This window comes from Patella vulgata, chromosome 7 (genome assembly GCF_932274485.2).
Source record: "Patella vulgata chromosome 7, xgPatVulg1.2, whole genome shotgun sequence".
In the NCBI taxonomy this organism is placed as follows: Eukaryota; Metazoa; Mollusca; class Gastropoda; family Patellidae; genus Patella; species Patella vulgata.
Window position 1 is genome coordinate 61,511,442 of NC_065885.2, and position 16,761 is coordinate 61,528,202.

At 36.6% G+C, this 16,761-nt stretch overlaps 1 protein-coding gene across 2 annotated transcripts in view; it reads right to left on the reverse strand.

Annotated features, from left to right (window-relative positions):
• LOC126827494 (uncharacterized) overlaps window positions 1-16,761 on the reverse strand; it is a 75,096-nt gene that overhangs the window by 20,519 nt on the left and 37,816 nt on the right. The window contains exons 20-30 of one of the 2 annotated variants that reach the window (XM_056102153.1): window positions 16,440-16,523; window positions 11,802-11,897; window positions 10,574-10,660; window positions 10,264-10,359; window positions 9,479-9,574; window positions 9,052-9,135; window positions 8,428-8,676; window positions 7,517-7,564; window positions 6,213-6,356; window positions 4,725-4,831; window positions 422-558 (exon numbers count right to left, since the gene is read on the reverse strand). In XM_056102153.1, coding sequence (XP_055958128.1) covers window positions 422-558; window positions 4,725-4,831; window positions 6,213-6,356; window positions 7,517-7,564; window positions 8,428-8,676; window positions 9,052-9,135; window positions 9,479-9,574; window positions 10,264-10,359; window positions 10,574-10,660; window positions 11,802-11,897; window positions 16,440-16,523 — 1,228 coding nt within the window. Of the gene's footprint in view, window positions 1-421; window positions 559-4,724; window positions 4,832-6,212; window positions 6,357-7,516; window positions 7,565-8,427; window positions 8,677-9,051; window positions 9,136-9,478; window positions 9,575-10,263; window positions 10,360-10,573; window positions 10,661-11,801; window positions 11,898-15,190; window positions 15,310-16,439; window positions 16,524-16,761 lie in introns of those variants that run through there. The other variant, XM_056102154.1, reaches the window with a different exon arrangement.

Sequence of the window (16,761 nt, forward strand, 5' to 3'; positions counted from 1 at the left end):
AACCCCTTTTAATAACGACGGAAATATGCTATGAAGTACGAGTTAAATTTTGCCTAATAGTGATGGGACCGGCCAATGACAGACATAGGACGTCAGTTTTTTGTCCTGTCTGAATGATCAGACACTTGTCCTTGTCAGGCCCTCCACCCCACACTGCTGACAGGCCCTCTGCCCCACACGGCTGACAGGCCCTCCACCCCACACTGCTGACAGGCCCTCCGTCCCACACGGCTGACAAGGATTATTTACTCGTGTCTATATATAGTTGTATCGACTGTGTTTGTTGTTCAAGTATGTAGACTATTTACCTGTGACGATATATGGTTGTACCGTCTGTGTTTGTTGTTTGAGTATAATATGTAGACTATTTACCTGTGTCTATATATGGTTGTTGTTCAAGTACAATAAGTAGACTATTTACCTGTGTCTATATATGGTTCTTTCGTCTGTGTTTGTTGTTCGAGTATAATACGTAGAGTATTGTTCTTCTCTACACCTTCCTCTAATAAACGACGTAACGACTCAATTCTCTCTAGTTCTACACGTAATTCTCCATCACTGAAATAAACAACAAAACATATAACGTAACAAGTAGTGTTGAAACTACTATTCGGATATCTGTTAACGGATACAAAATAAGGGTTATCCGAATCATTTTACTATCCGTTTACTACTCGTTACAATATATTCTGACATTCCCTATGCTCTATATTTAGCCATATTTACATCTGATTACTTTGAAATTTTCCCCAATGCTATTGATCACGTACGCAGCTTTAAGCATAAATGTTAATATCACGCGTATTTATTTAGCGGTAGTAACTAATAAAAATATTAATGCAGTGCAACGAAAACAGTAGTCTAAATAAAAAAATATTCATTCATTCCTCGCGCTGGTTTACACTAGATAGAAACTACTTCGTGGGTTTACGGGATACAAGTTAACCTGTGGTTAGACTTCCAGCAATGTAATTTATTCATAACGACCTAGGTCACATATATTCTCACTTACTGATTGGTTCAAACGACCTTGGCGGAATAAATGTTAGATGTTTTTATTTTACTTTTTTCATTCGTGTTGATTGAACAAAAATGATAAGTGTGTGGGGGGGGGGGATTACAGGAGTAGTTATACACAAATTTAATCACCTCTTTGATTTTTTTGGATATCATGGATAGTCTTAATAATTGCGGCTAAAGGTAGGCACGTTTTTTTCTTCGCGGCTCAAACAATTTGCAAATCGAAAGTAAAATTTCATACTCAGCATACACAGACACTCATAAACATTGAAATAAGTAAGAAATTATGAGTATATGAACTTTTGATGTGATTTTGTTCAAGAATTTCACGTTTCCGAATTATCCGAGCGACGAATAGTATTCGGATAGCAAAGTAAAGTATTTGGATCACAAATCTCGATCCGATTTTCAACACTAGTAACAAGTCAATTCTCTCTAGTCCAACATGCAACAATCCATCACTGAAATAAACAACGTAATAAAACACTTATCTCTAGTCCACTCAACACAAACTAGGTCATTTCGGGACTAACATAATATGGTTCAATTTTATTTCAACAATTCGCTTGCGCGTAGGCGTTTTTAGCAGTGGGAGGAAACCGGAGAACCCACGAGGTAGGACAGGTGACCCTACTCCTTGTCACGTACAACCGGGAAAGTGGAAACCACAGCAGTTGACTCAATGACAGACCTTATGATACAGCGCGCTGATGCTAACCATTTGACCATCCAATCCCTCAATAATGTACAGATGTATTGATCTATATAATCTTCGGCTTGTTTCAGTATTATATATATACTCATGTCATACTTGAAATAAAATATTAATCTAACAAATACTTGACACCTTATCACCACTGAATATACACAACAAATAACAAAATAAACAATCTCTAGTTTAACACTCAACCATTTTAACCTTTAACACTACACCATTTTAAAATACATGTAAGATAAATCTAAACTGAAATGTAATGGGGTTTAACATCCTACTGTTTTGCTCCGACTGGGCTAATGAAGACAGGCATATGCCATACAGTGTGCTATGAGGGAAATTTTGCCTGGGCAGCGGCACTATGGCCTACTCTTATATCGAATTCCAACTACCAAGAGATCTTTTACATGCACGCCAATGTGTACACGGGACCTTGGTTTTTCGTCCCATCCGAACAACTAGACAGCTGTGCACTACTGACAATGGGAATCCACGTTAGAAAATCACGAACTTTCTCGGCCAATGCAGTGATCAAACATGCGACCTCCAGGCTAGCGAGCCAGAGTCTTACCCACTTAGCCAACAACAAATACACTTAGAAATACTGGTACATATGGGAAAGGTTTACAGTTATAAATGTTCCTCATCATCTACTGGTACAAATATTTCTACAGTTCTAATGACTGCTCCTCATAATCTACTGGTACTCCCGTATCTTACAGGTCTAATGAATGTTCCTCATAATCAACTGGCAGGTCTAATGAATGATCCTCATGATCTACTAGTACTCATGTATCTTACAGTTCTAATGACTGTTCATATCTAGTCCCATTTGGTCAATATGGATTCATCAAATGTATTTATACATATGAAGTAAATATAAAATATAGTTCAATATTCTACTGATTAACATCTATATACTATTCCCAGGTGTAATAAATATCAATATAATGTCAATATCATCAATACTACTAACCAAATTGTTCATTAACTGTAACACAATATAAGCTAATGACATCAAACACAATGTTTCGGACTGATAACACTGTATTTAGCACATCAAACACAATAACCCTTATAAAACATATAAAAATAAATTTCTCTAAAATTAAAACACTTATCTGGATGCATGTTAATAAAATTGAGAAGTAGTAGCCTGTTAATAAAATTGAGAAGTAGTATCCATGTAATTAAAATTCAGAAGCAGTACATCCAGATAAGTGTTTTAATTTTATCAAACACCATGTTTCGGACTGACAATCCAACAAGCGTTTATGTTAACAGAACGCAATATTGATGTGAAACAAGCTCTGGTTTTTATTCCATAAGCACAACGTTTCAACAGGTATCGTCTTTTACTAACCCTAATACAACTACTAGTATGTCCTTCAGTCATCAAATACTATACAGGTAAGAAGTAGGCACAGGTAAAAAAAAAAAACATAGGTACAAAGACAGGTATATTTAAGTTACAGGTAAATAAGATTAAGAATGTATATGATATATTAGATACCTCACCAGATAAGCTATAATCTCCTAAATACAGGTAATAGACAGTCATGATACACACACAGGTAAGAAGATAGGTATGATACCACAGCAGATAAACTATAATCTAATTAACACAGGTAACAGACAGGTGTGTTGTGTAGCAATCCTTAATCACCCCCTATACAATCCCCTAATGTTATTCCTCGCTTGAGTGATTGTTGTTAGGTACAGAGTGTGATGACAGACAAATAGTTGACATGACTAGTGGAGTAGAGGAATTAATGAGATTAAGAGATTAGGGATTTATGTTAATTTGATATCTATTGTGTCAATACAGTGATTAGGTAAGATCAATCAATACTAAGTTGTATATCCAATAGTTAATAAGATTTAAAATATATCAAAGAGAGAGAGAGATGAGGTTTAAGGTCCTGCTTTTGAGATGAGATGAGAGAGAAAGAGAGAGAATGAGAGAGAGAAATGGGGTTTAACCTCCCCTGTCACAAACTAGTCATTTCGGGACTAACATATGGTTCAATTTTATTTCAATTATTCGCTTGTGCGTAGATGTCTTTAGCAGTGGGAGGAAACTGGAGGACCCAGAGTAAATCCACAAGGTTGGACAGGCGACCCTACTCCTTTTCACTTTCACGTACAACCTAGCAATCAATATAGCAAAGAGAAAAATGGCAGAGACAGAAAGGAAGGCATAATACAAATTTGTTTCTAATGTAGACAATCTCAATCCCAGAGATGAACGAGAGAGAGAGAGAGAAATGGGGTTTAATGTCCACACGACACAAACTAGGTCATTTCGGGACTAACACATGGTTCAATTTTATTTCTATAATTCTTTTGCGCGTAGATTCTTTAGCAGTGGGAGCAAACCGGAGGACCTGAAACAAACCCATGAGGATGGACAGGCGACCCTACTCCTTGTCACATACAACTGCAGATTCGAAACCATGTCAGCTGACTAAATGACAGGCCTTATGATAAGCAGACAGAATTATTCGGCTAAATAAGTGAAATCACCATCTTGGATCTTGCTGAAGTGACCGATTTTTACAAATTTTTAAACAAGGATTTGATATTGAATGAATGTGTAACAAATTAGGGCTAAATACACCAGATTACATGTAAATGATACCCATGTTACATGTACAGTGTCTAACCAACGATGTTAGATTCATTATGTTGGCTTCCTATAGTCGTTCTGAACGTCACAATCTCCTAATGTATAATTACATACAACAAAATTTACCTGTTAGTATTATAGTTTCAGTGTAAAATATATACATGTATGTAATATTTACCTGGTACTATTGTAGTATTGATTATCCAGTAATATATGTAATACTTACCTGGTACTTTTGTAGTTTTTGATTGTCCAGTGTACTATGTAATATTCAGTAGTATTGTAGTATTGATTATCCAGTAATATATGTAATATTTACCTAATATTATTATAGTGTTGATTGTCCAGTGTAATATTTACCTGGTATTATTGTAGTGTTGATTATCCAGTGTAATAAATACATCTCGTTGTTTACGTAATATATCCCCCAATGATTTTATCTCTGCTAACTGTTTACGCATCAAATCCTGCAACACAAGATAAACATAGTTGGTTATTGTAATCGTTTTATAGAACCATGTGGCTACTCGACACAAACTAGGTCATTTCGGGACTAACATATAGTTCAATTTTATTTCAATAATTCGCTTGCGCGTAGGGGTCTTTAGCAGTAGGAGGAAACAGGAGGACCTGGAGAAAGCCCACAAGGATGGACAGGAGACCCTACTCCTTGTCAGATACAACCGGGGAATCGAAACCACACCAGTTGACTCAATGACGGACCTTATGATACAACGCGCCATGTGCTAACCCTTCGACCATCCATCCCCCCGAATGAATTAGTATTCTGGCATATGTAGTGTACCAAGAAAAGTGTGTCAATAGTGAGGAAAACCACACTGAAATGGTAAGATTTTTTTTCTATTTGAGAGAGAGTGTAAAGATTTTAAAACCATTACGCATTGCGTCTGATTCAATTAGTCCCTGAAACACGGGAAATAAATTATAAAACAAAACCGTGTAAGAATTTAGGAGGACATTGTTAAATTTCTGCATATTTTCAGTAAAAACAATTGTTCACTGTAAGTCTGTTCATTTGAATTCAGTCCATGTTGTTTTGGAATAATCTGGACTAATACTATGTGATATGGACACAGCTCACCAATTATTCCTACACCGTCACCCACGAAACAAGGGCCAGAGAGAGAGAGAGAGAAATGGGGTTTAACGTCCACTCGACACAAACTAGGTCATTTCGGGACAAACATATGGTTTAATTTTATTTACATAATTCGCTTGCGCGTAGGGGTCTTTAGCAGTGGGAGGAAACCGGAGGACCCGGAGAAAACCCACGAGGTTGGACAGGCTACCCTACTCCTTGCCACGTACAACCGGGATTCGAAACCACGCCAGTCGACTCAATGACAGACTTTATGATACAGCGCACGCACGCTAACCATTCAGCCATCCAACCCCCCCGAAACAAGGGCCAAAGCTATTTTTAGTCTTTCCCTCCCTTTTCCTTTTTCCCCCTTTTGCATGGCAATTTTTGTTGACTTTTTGGTGTAGAATGGAAGAAAAGGGTTTGAAAATACATTTTCTGCCAGGTTTTGGTGAATATTCATAATTTTGATGCGGAAGGATACAAGAGTTGAGAGGTTGGTTAGGTTGAAATGTAGGGCCAAAGATTGCATGTTTACTTGTCTCTACTTCCAGCTTGTGTATCTCAAGTTTTTCATGAAGAACTTCATACGTGCTTTTGGGCAAGAGGTTGCGATATGTTGCTCCATCTGTGATAGAAAGCGTTTACTACCCAACGAAAGTTTGGGAAAAAGTTAGAGCCGGTCTAAGAGACGAGAATTAACATTAAAGTCAATGGGGAAATCTTTAGTGATCTGTATGTCCTACCTGTGTATTATCATCTGGTCTAGGATGTTTAGAGTTATCTTCCTTGGCTTGTAATACCTCTTTTAAATGAACTATTTCACGTTCATACTGGGAGACTTTTTGACTTTGCGCTTCTAATTCTGTCACACGTTTCCGTAATTCCTCCTAAAATAAATAACATTGAATAAAATGGGGGTTCAAGTCCGACTTTTTTGCACAAATCGAGTATATGACGATGGGCATGTCATCACAGTATGCTATGAGGAAAATTTGCCTGGACAGTTACATTTCTGCCTATTCCAATGCCAACTGCTAAGGATTCTTACTGAACCAAGATTATCCATTTTTACGGTTAAGCATGACAACTGTAGAACAGATCAGATTCAAATCTGTTTAAAATCGGAGACATCCAATAGCATTGAGAGTTGATTATGGTCTGGATAAGTTAATTAATGTCTAAATAATAATTTAGATAACGTTTCAGGCCTAAAGAAAGACCTGCAATTGGCAGATTTAACTCTTGCATAATGCATGTTTAAGATATAGTTTTGAGGGAATATGTAAAGTTGTTCGAATAATACAGAAACTGAAGATGAATATGTTAAAACATGGGCTAAATTCTCCTATCTGGATACCCTGGCAGGGAAAAATGTCCCAGTTGTTCGGATGGTACGGAAAACTGAGGTCCTGTGTACACCTTAGCAATTGGTATTTGAAGAACAGTAGAAGGAAACGCAGCAGTCGGATCAAAATTTCCCTCATAGCACACAAAGAGCACCATTTCAAATTGTGATCGAAACGATACCACTTGACTCAATGACCTTATGGTCTAAAATCCACATGTTAGACCACTTGACCATTCACATCTTCAATAGAAGGCTTGATCTCGCTGTAACTACGTACATCTTATCAAGGCCTTCATGTAATACCCTGCATATTTTGGCACTAATTCCGATTGGGTACAAGACCAGCTTGTGAGCCTGATTCCTTGATCTTCGCAAATACCAAGTCTCGCGCTTTCAAGCTAAAATGTCTACCTGTGATAATCGAGTTGCAAAGTTCAAGGTTCATTCAATGTCAAGGTTTTTGTGGAGGTCGCGATGTCACAACCTCTGATTGGACGCTACTGCTCATGAGTCTGTAGATAACATAGCTATAAGTTCGAGAATTGTGAAGTAAACAAGCAACGTCCAGATGTTGTAAAACTTGCAGTCATCGCTTCAGGAACATGGACCATTCAGTGCATTCAGTTATTAGCTTTACCTATGACTACTACCGCACCCTGTTATTGTTATAATAAATATCGCTTAAACCAACAAACTTACCAGTTGTTTAGCCAACTCATCTTTATTACTGTTAGTAGATTTTAAAACCTGAAAATAGAAATATACATTGTATACACATCATTACATTGTTTTATATAGATTCTATACACATCATTACATTGTTTTATATAGATTCTATACACATCATTACATTGTTTTATATAGATTCTATACACATTACATTGTTTTATATAAGATTCTTTATCACCCAATAATACATTCTACAGTAGATATCGCTTGTGTGATATATTTCATAATCTATTGCGATATCTCCTTAGGAGATATCGCTTTACATGAATTTGATTGGTCAGTTGAAAAGGAACTACTTTTTTTTTATTTTCAAAGAACAGTTCATTTCTTATTAAAAGTAACCTTTTTTATTATTAAAAATGAACTATTGTTATTAAATTGACCTTGATGGAAACACTGGGTCAATATAAAGAACTTTGCAATGGTTGAATTGCTGTCAAAAAATGATGTATCACTACGCCGTAATGTTCAGTAAAAGTGAAATCTACAGGAAACAATTATATTTATCTATTTGTGTATGTAAGAAGGGATTGGGTGATAAATAAAATCTCCTACTCGTCTTTTTTGATATCAAAAAATATCAACACTCGTTGATAAAGTAAAAAAAAACTCGGCAGAGCCTCGTTTTTTGTTACTTTATCAACTTGTGTTGATATTTTTTGATATCAAAAAAGACTGGTAGGAGATTCTCTATATACACATCATTACATTGCTTTATCTAAGATTCTATACACATCATTACATTGCTTTAAGATTCTATACACACATCTACATCATTACATATAGATTCTTATCTGAAAGGAAAACTTGGATGTTGACTAAATTTGTACAAGTCCATTAAAAAAATGTAGCCTTGTGGGCGTATAAAGATTATAACAAACCTGATTTTTTTTCAAGAGTTCATCTGACAGACGATCAATCTCTTGTTGTTGCCATGGTGACTGATCTGTTTTACCGCGGAGTTGGTTGATCAGGGCGTCCTTATTTGTCAGATGATTTAAGAGGAAGGCGATCTCGTCTTGTAAAGCTTGAACGTGTGCCAGGTCAACGGTAGATGATGATTGGGAAGGTGATCTCGCCTGTGACTGTTGTAATAATTTATCTTTTTCTTTACCGCTTTCAAACAAGGCCTACAAAATAAAATTAAATGAATCAGGTTTAGCATCATACCTTTCAGCACCAAATGAGAGAGAGAGAGAGAGAGAGAGAGAGAGAGAGACAGAGAGAGAGATGGGGTTTAACGTCCACTCAACACAAACTAGGTAATTTCGGCACTAACATATGGTTTAATTTTATTTCAATAATTCGCTTGCGCGTAGGGGTCTTAAGCAGTGGGAGGAAACCGGAGGACGCTGAGAAAACCCACGAGGTTGGACAGGCTACCTTACTCCTTGTCACGTACAACCGGGGAATCAAAACCCCACCAGTTGATTCAATGACAGACTTTATGATTCAGCGCATGTGCTAACCATTCGGTCATCCAACTCCCCACAATTTATACATACCTCTATGGTTTTATCTTTTTCTTTCATGGAATCGCGTAATTTATCGATCTGATCTTCTGTCCATACTCTGTTGTTTTCTAACCTCTGTTTAAAATAAAAAAATATATATGCAAACTTAATACACACACTGACACATTTATTGCTGAGTTTAGACTGGGTTACATCCCACGATGACCATTTTCAATCAAAATAACCCTTCTGAAATTGAATTCTCTAAATCCCCCAAGTAGTGACAATCAAGTGAAAATTTCTAGATTACCTTTATATAAATCTACTCACCTGTATTTCTAGATTACCTTTATATAAATCTACTCACCTGTATTTCTAGATCACCTTTATATAAATCTACTCACCTGTATTTCTAGATCACCTTTATATAAATCTACTCACCTGTATTTCTAGATTACCTTTATATAAATCTACTCACCTGTATTTCTAGATCTCGTTTATTTAAATCTGATTGTAAATCTTGAATATCTTTATCCAGTTTACTCTTTTCTTTCATATGTTTCTCTAGTAACGACTGGAAAACAGAGAAATGAAATGGGGTTTAACGTCCTACTGTTCTGCTCCGAACTGGGCTAATGAAGACGGACATACGCCATACAGTGTGCTATGAGGGAAATTTTGCTTGGACAGCAGCACTATGGCCTACTCTTATATCGAATTCCAACTGTCAAGGGATCTTTTACGTGCACACGGGACCTCAGTTTTTCCGCCCAATCCGAACGACTAGACAGGGAAAACAGAGAAAACGATGCAGAGAGATCTTAAAATGATTGCCTACAATTCAAACCTTGATTTGATTGGAGAGTATGGCACTGACTCAATAATCAGGAAAACCTTGGTTCAACCCTGGTGCTGACTGATTTGCAGGGCATAGGGCCTGCACCAATCAGTGAAATATGGCATGAGGGTGTGCACCAACCAGTAACATATGCCACGGGTGACATTCTGCCCTTGCAGCCACGCTATGATCTCCTCCATACTTTTATTTCCAACTGTCAGGGGATCTTTAATCTGGTTCGAATGGTATATATTGGATCTCATTTTTTTTTTATCCCACCGTCCTACAAACAACAGGACTGAACTTGTGACCTTCTGTTTAGTGAGTCACTTTTATTCCCAGGTAGCGGTAGAATAGTACACAGTAAAATGAATGTAGCACAGAATTCTGTAGTAAAAATGTTATAAATCTGACAAATGACTCACCTTTAAATCATGATCTTTAATCTGTGATCTATTGAAGAAATCTCTCGACATCATCTCGTTCTCCTCAGATAGTTTATGTTTCTCATTTAATAATTCCTATATAAAAACAGAGTCAAATATTACAACCACGTCCCAGTTGGGTAATGGGGTCATTTAATAATTTCTATATAAAAACATAGTCAAATATTACAACCACGTCCCATATTTTCATTGATTCTAACCAAGAGCTGATTCAACTGTATGGCTCCATTGCAGTACTGAAGTTGCTTTTCAATATTTTCAAAAGTTTTTAAAATAAATAATTATCTACCTGTATGATAGCCTCTTTATCTTTCAACTGTTTTTTTAGTTTCTTCACTTGATCTGTCGATAAAGCTGGACTCTTCTCTATAGATTCCTATAAATACATGTATTAAATAATTAACAACTCTATCAGCTCCTATAAATGTATATATTAAATAATGAACAACTCTATAGACTCCTATAAATACATGTATTAAATAATGAACAACTCTATAGGCTCCTATAAATGTATATATTTTAAAAATAATGAACAACTCTATAGACTCCTATAAATACATGTATTAAATAATGAACAACTCTATAGATTCCTATAAATACATGTATTAAATAATGAACAACTCTATAGACTCCTATAAATACATGCATTAAATAATTAACAACTCTATAGGTTCCTATAGCTGTATATATTAAATAATGAACAACTATACCGACTCCTATAAATACATGTATTAAATAATGAACAACTCTATAGGCTCCTATAAATACATGTATTAAATAATGAACAACTCTATAGACTCCTATAAATGAAATGAAAATGAAATGAAATGGGGTTTAACGTCCTACTGTTCTGCTCCTATACTGGGCTAATGAAGACGGGCATACGCCATACAGTGTGCTATGAGGGAAATTTTGCCCGGGCAGCGGCACTATCGCCTACTCTTATATCGAATTCCAACTGCCAAGGGATCTTTTACGTGCATTCCAATTATACACGGGACCTCGGTTTTTCGTCTCATCCGAATGACTAGACAGCTGTACTTGTCAGGCCCTCCGTTCTGCACCACTGACAAGGGGAAACCACGTCGGAAAATCCAGATGAACTTTCTCGGCCAATGCAGGGATCGAACACCCGACCTCCAGGCTAGCGAGCCAGTGTCTTAACCACCTAGCCACCGTGGCTCCCAGACTCCTATAAATACATGTATTAAATAATGAACAACTCTATAGACTCCTATAAATACATGTATTAAATAATGAACAACTCTACAGACTCCTATAAATACATGTATTAAATAATGAACAACTTTTATTCTTATCTCTATGTTGGCTCATCATTTCCTTTCACCAATCCTGACAAGTCTGAACAAGGTTTGAGAAATCCCTATGGTTCTTCTTGGCACACACAGGATTCAATCTTCTGATAATCTGGTCAATGACAGACTTTATGATACAATGCACATGAAAACCATTTAGCCATCCAACCCCCAAATTATGTAATAAATATTAAAACAAACCTCAAGAGCTGCTTCCTTGGCCTCAACTGATGATTTTAATCTATTTATCATATCGGTCTTCTGGTCGATTGTACGCATGTGGTTATCCATGGCTTCCTGGGGATTAGATAAAAATATGGTTTAAAGCCGCGATTATATTATTAATCCGTGGGATTGCCTCGTAGACGGATCTGTCTGATCTGATCTGCTCAATCGAACAGGTTCTATTTTCATGCTACAGACAATCAAATTTACAGGAATTTATAACTTCCTTGATTAGATCAGTCATTATAATGTTCTTGATTAGATCAGTCATTATTACTTCCTTGATTAAATCAGTCATTATTACTTCCTTGATTAGATCAGCCATTATTACTTCCTTGATTAGATCAGTCATTATTATTTCCTTGATTAGATCAGTCATTATTACTTTCTTGATTAGATCAGTCATTATTACTTCCTTGATTAGATCAGTATTATTATTTCCTTGATTAGATCAGTCATTATTACTTTCTTGATTAGATCAGTCATTATTATTTCCTTGATTAGATCAGTCATTATTACTTTCTTGATTAGATGAGTCATTATTACTTCTTTGATTAGAAACAGCCAGTATTATTTCCTTGATTAGATCAGTCATTATTGATGTCAGACAGTGTAAACAGACATAAGGTCTATCCGTAAGACAAACTCTACATTCCCTAGTTTAAACCCCGCTTTAACACTAGATATTATTTCAAACAAATTAGCACTATGTATAATTTCAAACCTATCTGATTAAAATACACATCTATATTTTGTTTAGTTTTTTTTTACACTTTCGATGGCCTACACTGCATGAAGATCTGACCGGTTGTAGTGGGAGGTTGCGTCAGGGGTCATAAAAGCGGCATTTGACCCAATGACGTCAGACATTGATTAATCAATCAGAGTTGATGTTTCTAGTCGTATACCCACAGTTCCATGAACCGCACGCCAAGAACTCGCCGTAACAGACTGGTTCATTGGCTAATCTTTTACATCAACCAGAACGCGGGTTATATAACAACTCCTCCAGATCCTAGTGTAGTAAAGACAAGTAAAACGAAAATTTGAACTATAAAAAAACAAAATGAAATAGGATCTGTGTTTTAATCAGATTGGATTTCAAACCTATCAAATGTGGACGTATATTGTGTTCCCTACGTGTGGCACATATTCAAGACATTTAATAGATTAACAAAATCATTAATTTCTTCTTGTAAAAGTTTTATCCCTCTCTCCACATCGTAGACAATAGATATTTACCAGCTAATGATATCAAAATAGCTGGCTTGGCAAGTGCATAATCTTTTTACAGCTTGAGAATAAGATTCTGACTTTATCTTTTTACCTCCTACTCATTTAGCCAGCAATCGTTATCAGTAATATTTGTCAGCAGTAAATCGAGAGAATATGATAAAAATCATTAGTTAGCTGTAGCCCGGAGCCAATAATTATTAGTTAACTATAGCCCCGTCCAATAATTATTAATTAGCTCCAGTCAGATCCAATAACTATAGCCTGGTCCAATAATTATTAGTTAGCTACATGTATAGCTAATTATGAGTTAACTATAGCCTGATCCAATAATTATTAATTAACTCCAGTCATATCCAATAATAATTATAAGTTAACTATAGCCCGAAGCCAATAATTATTAGTTAACTATAGTCTGGAGGCAATAATTATTAGCTAGCTATAGTCCGATCGAATAATTATTAGTTAACTATAGCCTGGTCCAATAATAATTAGTTAATTATAGCTTGGAGCCGATAATTATTAGTTAGCTATAGCCTGGAGCATATAATTATTAATTTAGGAAAACCAGATGTGATCAGTGCCCCTGGTGAGTAGTAATACAACTATCTGTAAGGAAAATAGCTAAATTAACAAAGGTAGTAGACTCAGCTATCCAGACGATTGATCTAACATGGTTTTTAGAGTACAACAATAGTTACTGGACAATGCCATCAAGTTTGTATATTAGGCACCTGATACAGACAATGACAGGCATAAATTCTGGCTTTGTCAGACGTAATTCCTCAAATGCTGCCATTTTGTTCAGTACAGTTTTGTCTTGTTTTTGTTCAGCGTTTCTATGCTCAAAGGCCGGTTTATATTAAGCTAAGCTAAGCTAAAAAATTAAAACGCTGGCGATTGTAGTGAGCGAAGCTGGTCTTGTTAGATGCATCACGTCTTGATGCTGATCGGCTCTGACGTTTGACCAAAGCTTTGCTGGAAAATTGATCTGCGAAGACGTTGCAATGCTAAAACGTCCCTGCCAAGCTGGGGTATGCAAAGAAAATTCCTCACTTTGCGGCTTCGCTTAATGTAATATAAATGGCCTAAATACATGTTCAGCACAAGTTAAAAATATCAGGTACTATAGCTAGTTGATTAGTGTCTGACATTTTGTCTGGTATAACTATGATTATTAATTCCAAGCCAGATGACTATAAGAATATGTTTGAAATAGTTATTAGAAAGAATGCGAGAGAAAAATGGGGTTTAACATCCACTTGACAGAAATAGGTCATTTTGGTACTACCAGGGTACAATTTTATTTCAATAAATTGTTTGCACGTAGGGGTCTTTAGAAGTGGAAGGTGACACATTGACAAGACCTTATAATCTACAGAGCATGTGTTAGACCATTAGACCTCCTCTTTTACGAGTGGGGGGAAACCAGAGCACCTGGAGGATACCCAAGTGTACCACTTGACCACCTCCTTTAGGAGTGGGAGGAAACCGGGCAGCTGGAGAATACCCAAGTGTACCACTTGACCACCTTGAGGACCTGGAGAAAACCTACAAATTAGGCAGACAAACCCTACTCCTTGTCACGTACTAGCCTGGGATGGAAACCATGTCACTTGACTCAATGGCAGACTGTACGATCTTAAGAGTAAACATTAAACCATTCAGCAACCTAACCGATATGAAATCACAATTCTAAGATGGCTGATTCATACTTTCTAGCCTGTATTTACAGATTGATTAGACAGACCTTATGATCTAAAATGCATGCATTGGATCACTCAATCCCCCCCCCCCCCACAAGTTATTAGACATGGGACAGCTGTCTAGTCCATCAGATGTGACGAAAAACCGAGGTCCCATGTATACATTGAGATGCACGTTGTTAAAGATCCCTTGGCTGTTGGAATTCGATATAAGAGTAGGCCAGATTGCCGTTGCCCGGGAATAATTTTCCTCTTAGCACACTATATGGCATATGCCCGTCTTCATTAGCCCAGTCGGAGTAGAACAGTAGGACATTAAACCCCATTTCATTTCATTTCATTAATTATACATGGGTATAAAGAGTATGATGATGTTTACCAGGACCCTAACCACCAGGTAGTACGATATAAGCAGGTTATACAAACCTCTGGTTCAGTGAAAGATTGACCAATCCCCCACGGATCATCATCCCATGATCGGTTGGACATCCCTAGAGGATCGGACAATCTTCTGTCAAAAATCTTAAAATATATTTAAATAAATATATTAAGTTCTATTGACATCAATTAACAGAATACATTAATAACAAGTACAGGAGCACAGCACCACATGCAATCAAAACAGATCAGACAAACTACACAGACACTGCAAGCAATAACAATCAGATTAAAATACAGATCTATATTTCGTTTTTTTATACTTTTGATGGCCTCTTATGCATGAAGATCTGACCAGTTCTAGTGGAAGGTCGTGTTGGGGGTTATACGAGCGGCTTTTGACCCTGTGACGTCAGACATTGATTAAACAATCAGCGTTGATGTTTTGAGTGGGTTACCCGCAGTTCCATGCACCACACGGTAAGAACTTGACGTAACAGATCGTTTCATTAGCTAATCCCTCACAGTTCAATACAGCTTACGCCAAAAACTTGAAGTAACAGGCCGCTTCATTGGCTAATCCCTCACATCAATAGGAACGTGGGTTATCTAACAACCCTTCCAGATCCTAGTGTATTAAAGACAAGTACTTTTGACAAAATTTTGAACTATAAAAACGAAACGAAATAGGATCTGTGTTTTAATCAGACTGAAGCGATAATCAACAAATACTAAATCAAGTGAATGGACCAGGATGAGAGCATGACATCATCGCAGCCATCTTGGAATTGTCACATATCAAAAATCGAAGAGAGAGAGAGAGAGAGAGAGAGAGAGGGTGTTTAAGGTCCACTCGACACAAACTAGGTCATTTCAGGACTAACAAATGTTTTTTTAAATTTTATTTCAATAATTTGCTTGAGCGTAGGGGTCTTTAGCAGTGAGAGGAAACCAGAGGACCCAGAGAAAACCCACGAGGTTGGACAGGCGACCCTACTCCTTGTCACGTACAACCGGGGATTCGAAACCACGTCAGTTGACTTAATGACAGACTTTATGATACAGCGTGCACATGCTATTATTTCTAAGTTTTTGTGAATAAGCCTCCTCACATTTTGAACTTTGTACCAGAAATATATTAAAAATAACATTAAACAACACATCTATAACAGATAAAATGACAGACACAAGATTGACTGAGCCTGACAAAGCCTAAATTTGTACCTGACATTGTCTGTGACAGGTGTTTTATTTCAAAGCTTGACACCTTGATATCTGAAAATTCACATATATTTACCTCAAATGACTTTTGGGCAGCCTGAAGACATTTTGATAACTGTTTCATATTTTCCTCTTTTTCTTCTACTGCTCGTTCTAGATTCTGGGGGAGAAAAAATAAAATAAAACTCCGTCACAAGGAACTAACATGGCATTTAGTAACTGGATAGCGTAACAACAAAACACATACTTATGGAAAACAGCTACTAGTATATCTAAGGCGACGTTTCGTAGAGTATTCTCTCAACGTTATCAAGCTAATACAGTAAAACAGGTATGAGGCAAATATATATATAGACCAAATACAACAACATAACCAAAACAATACTTAGCAACAACAT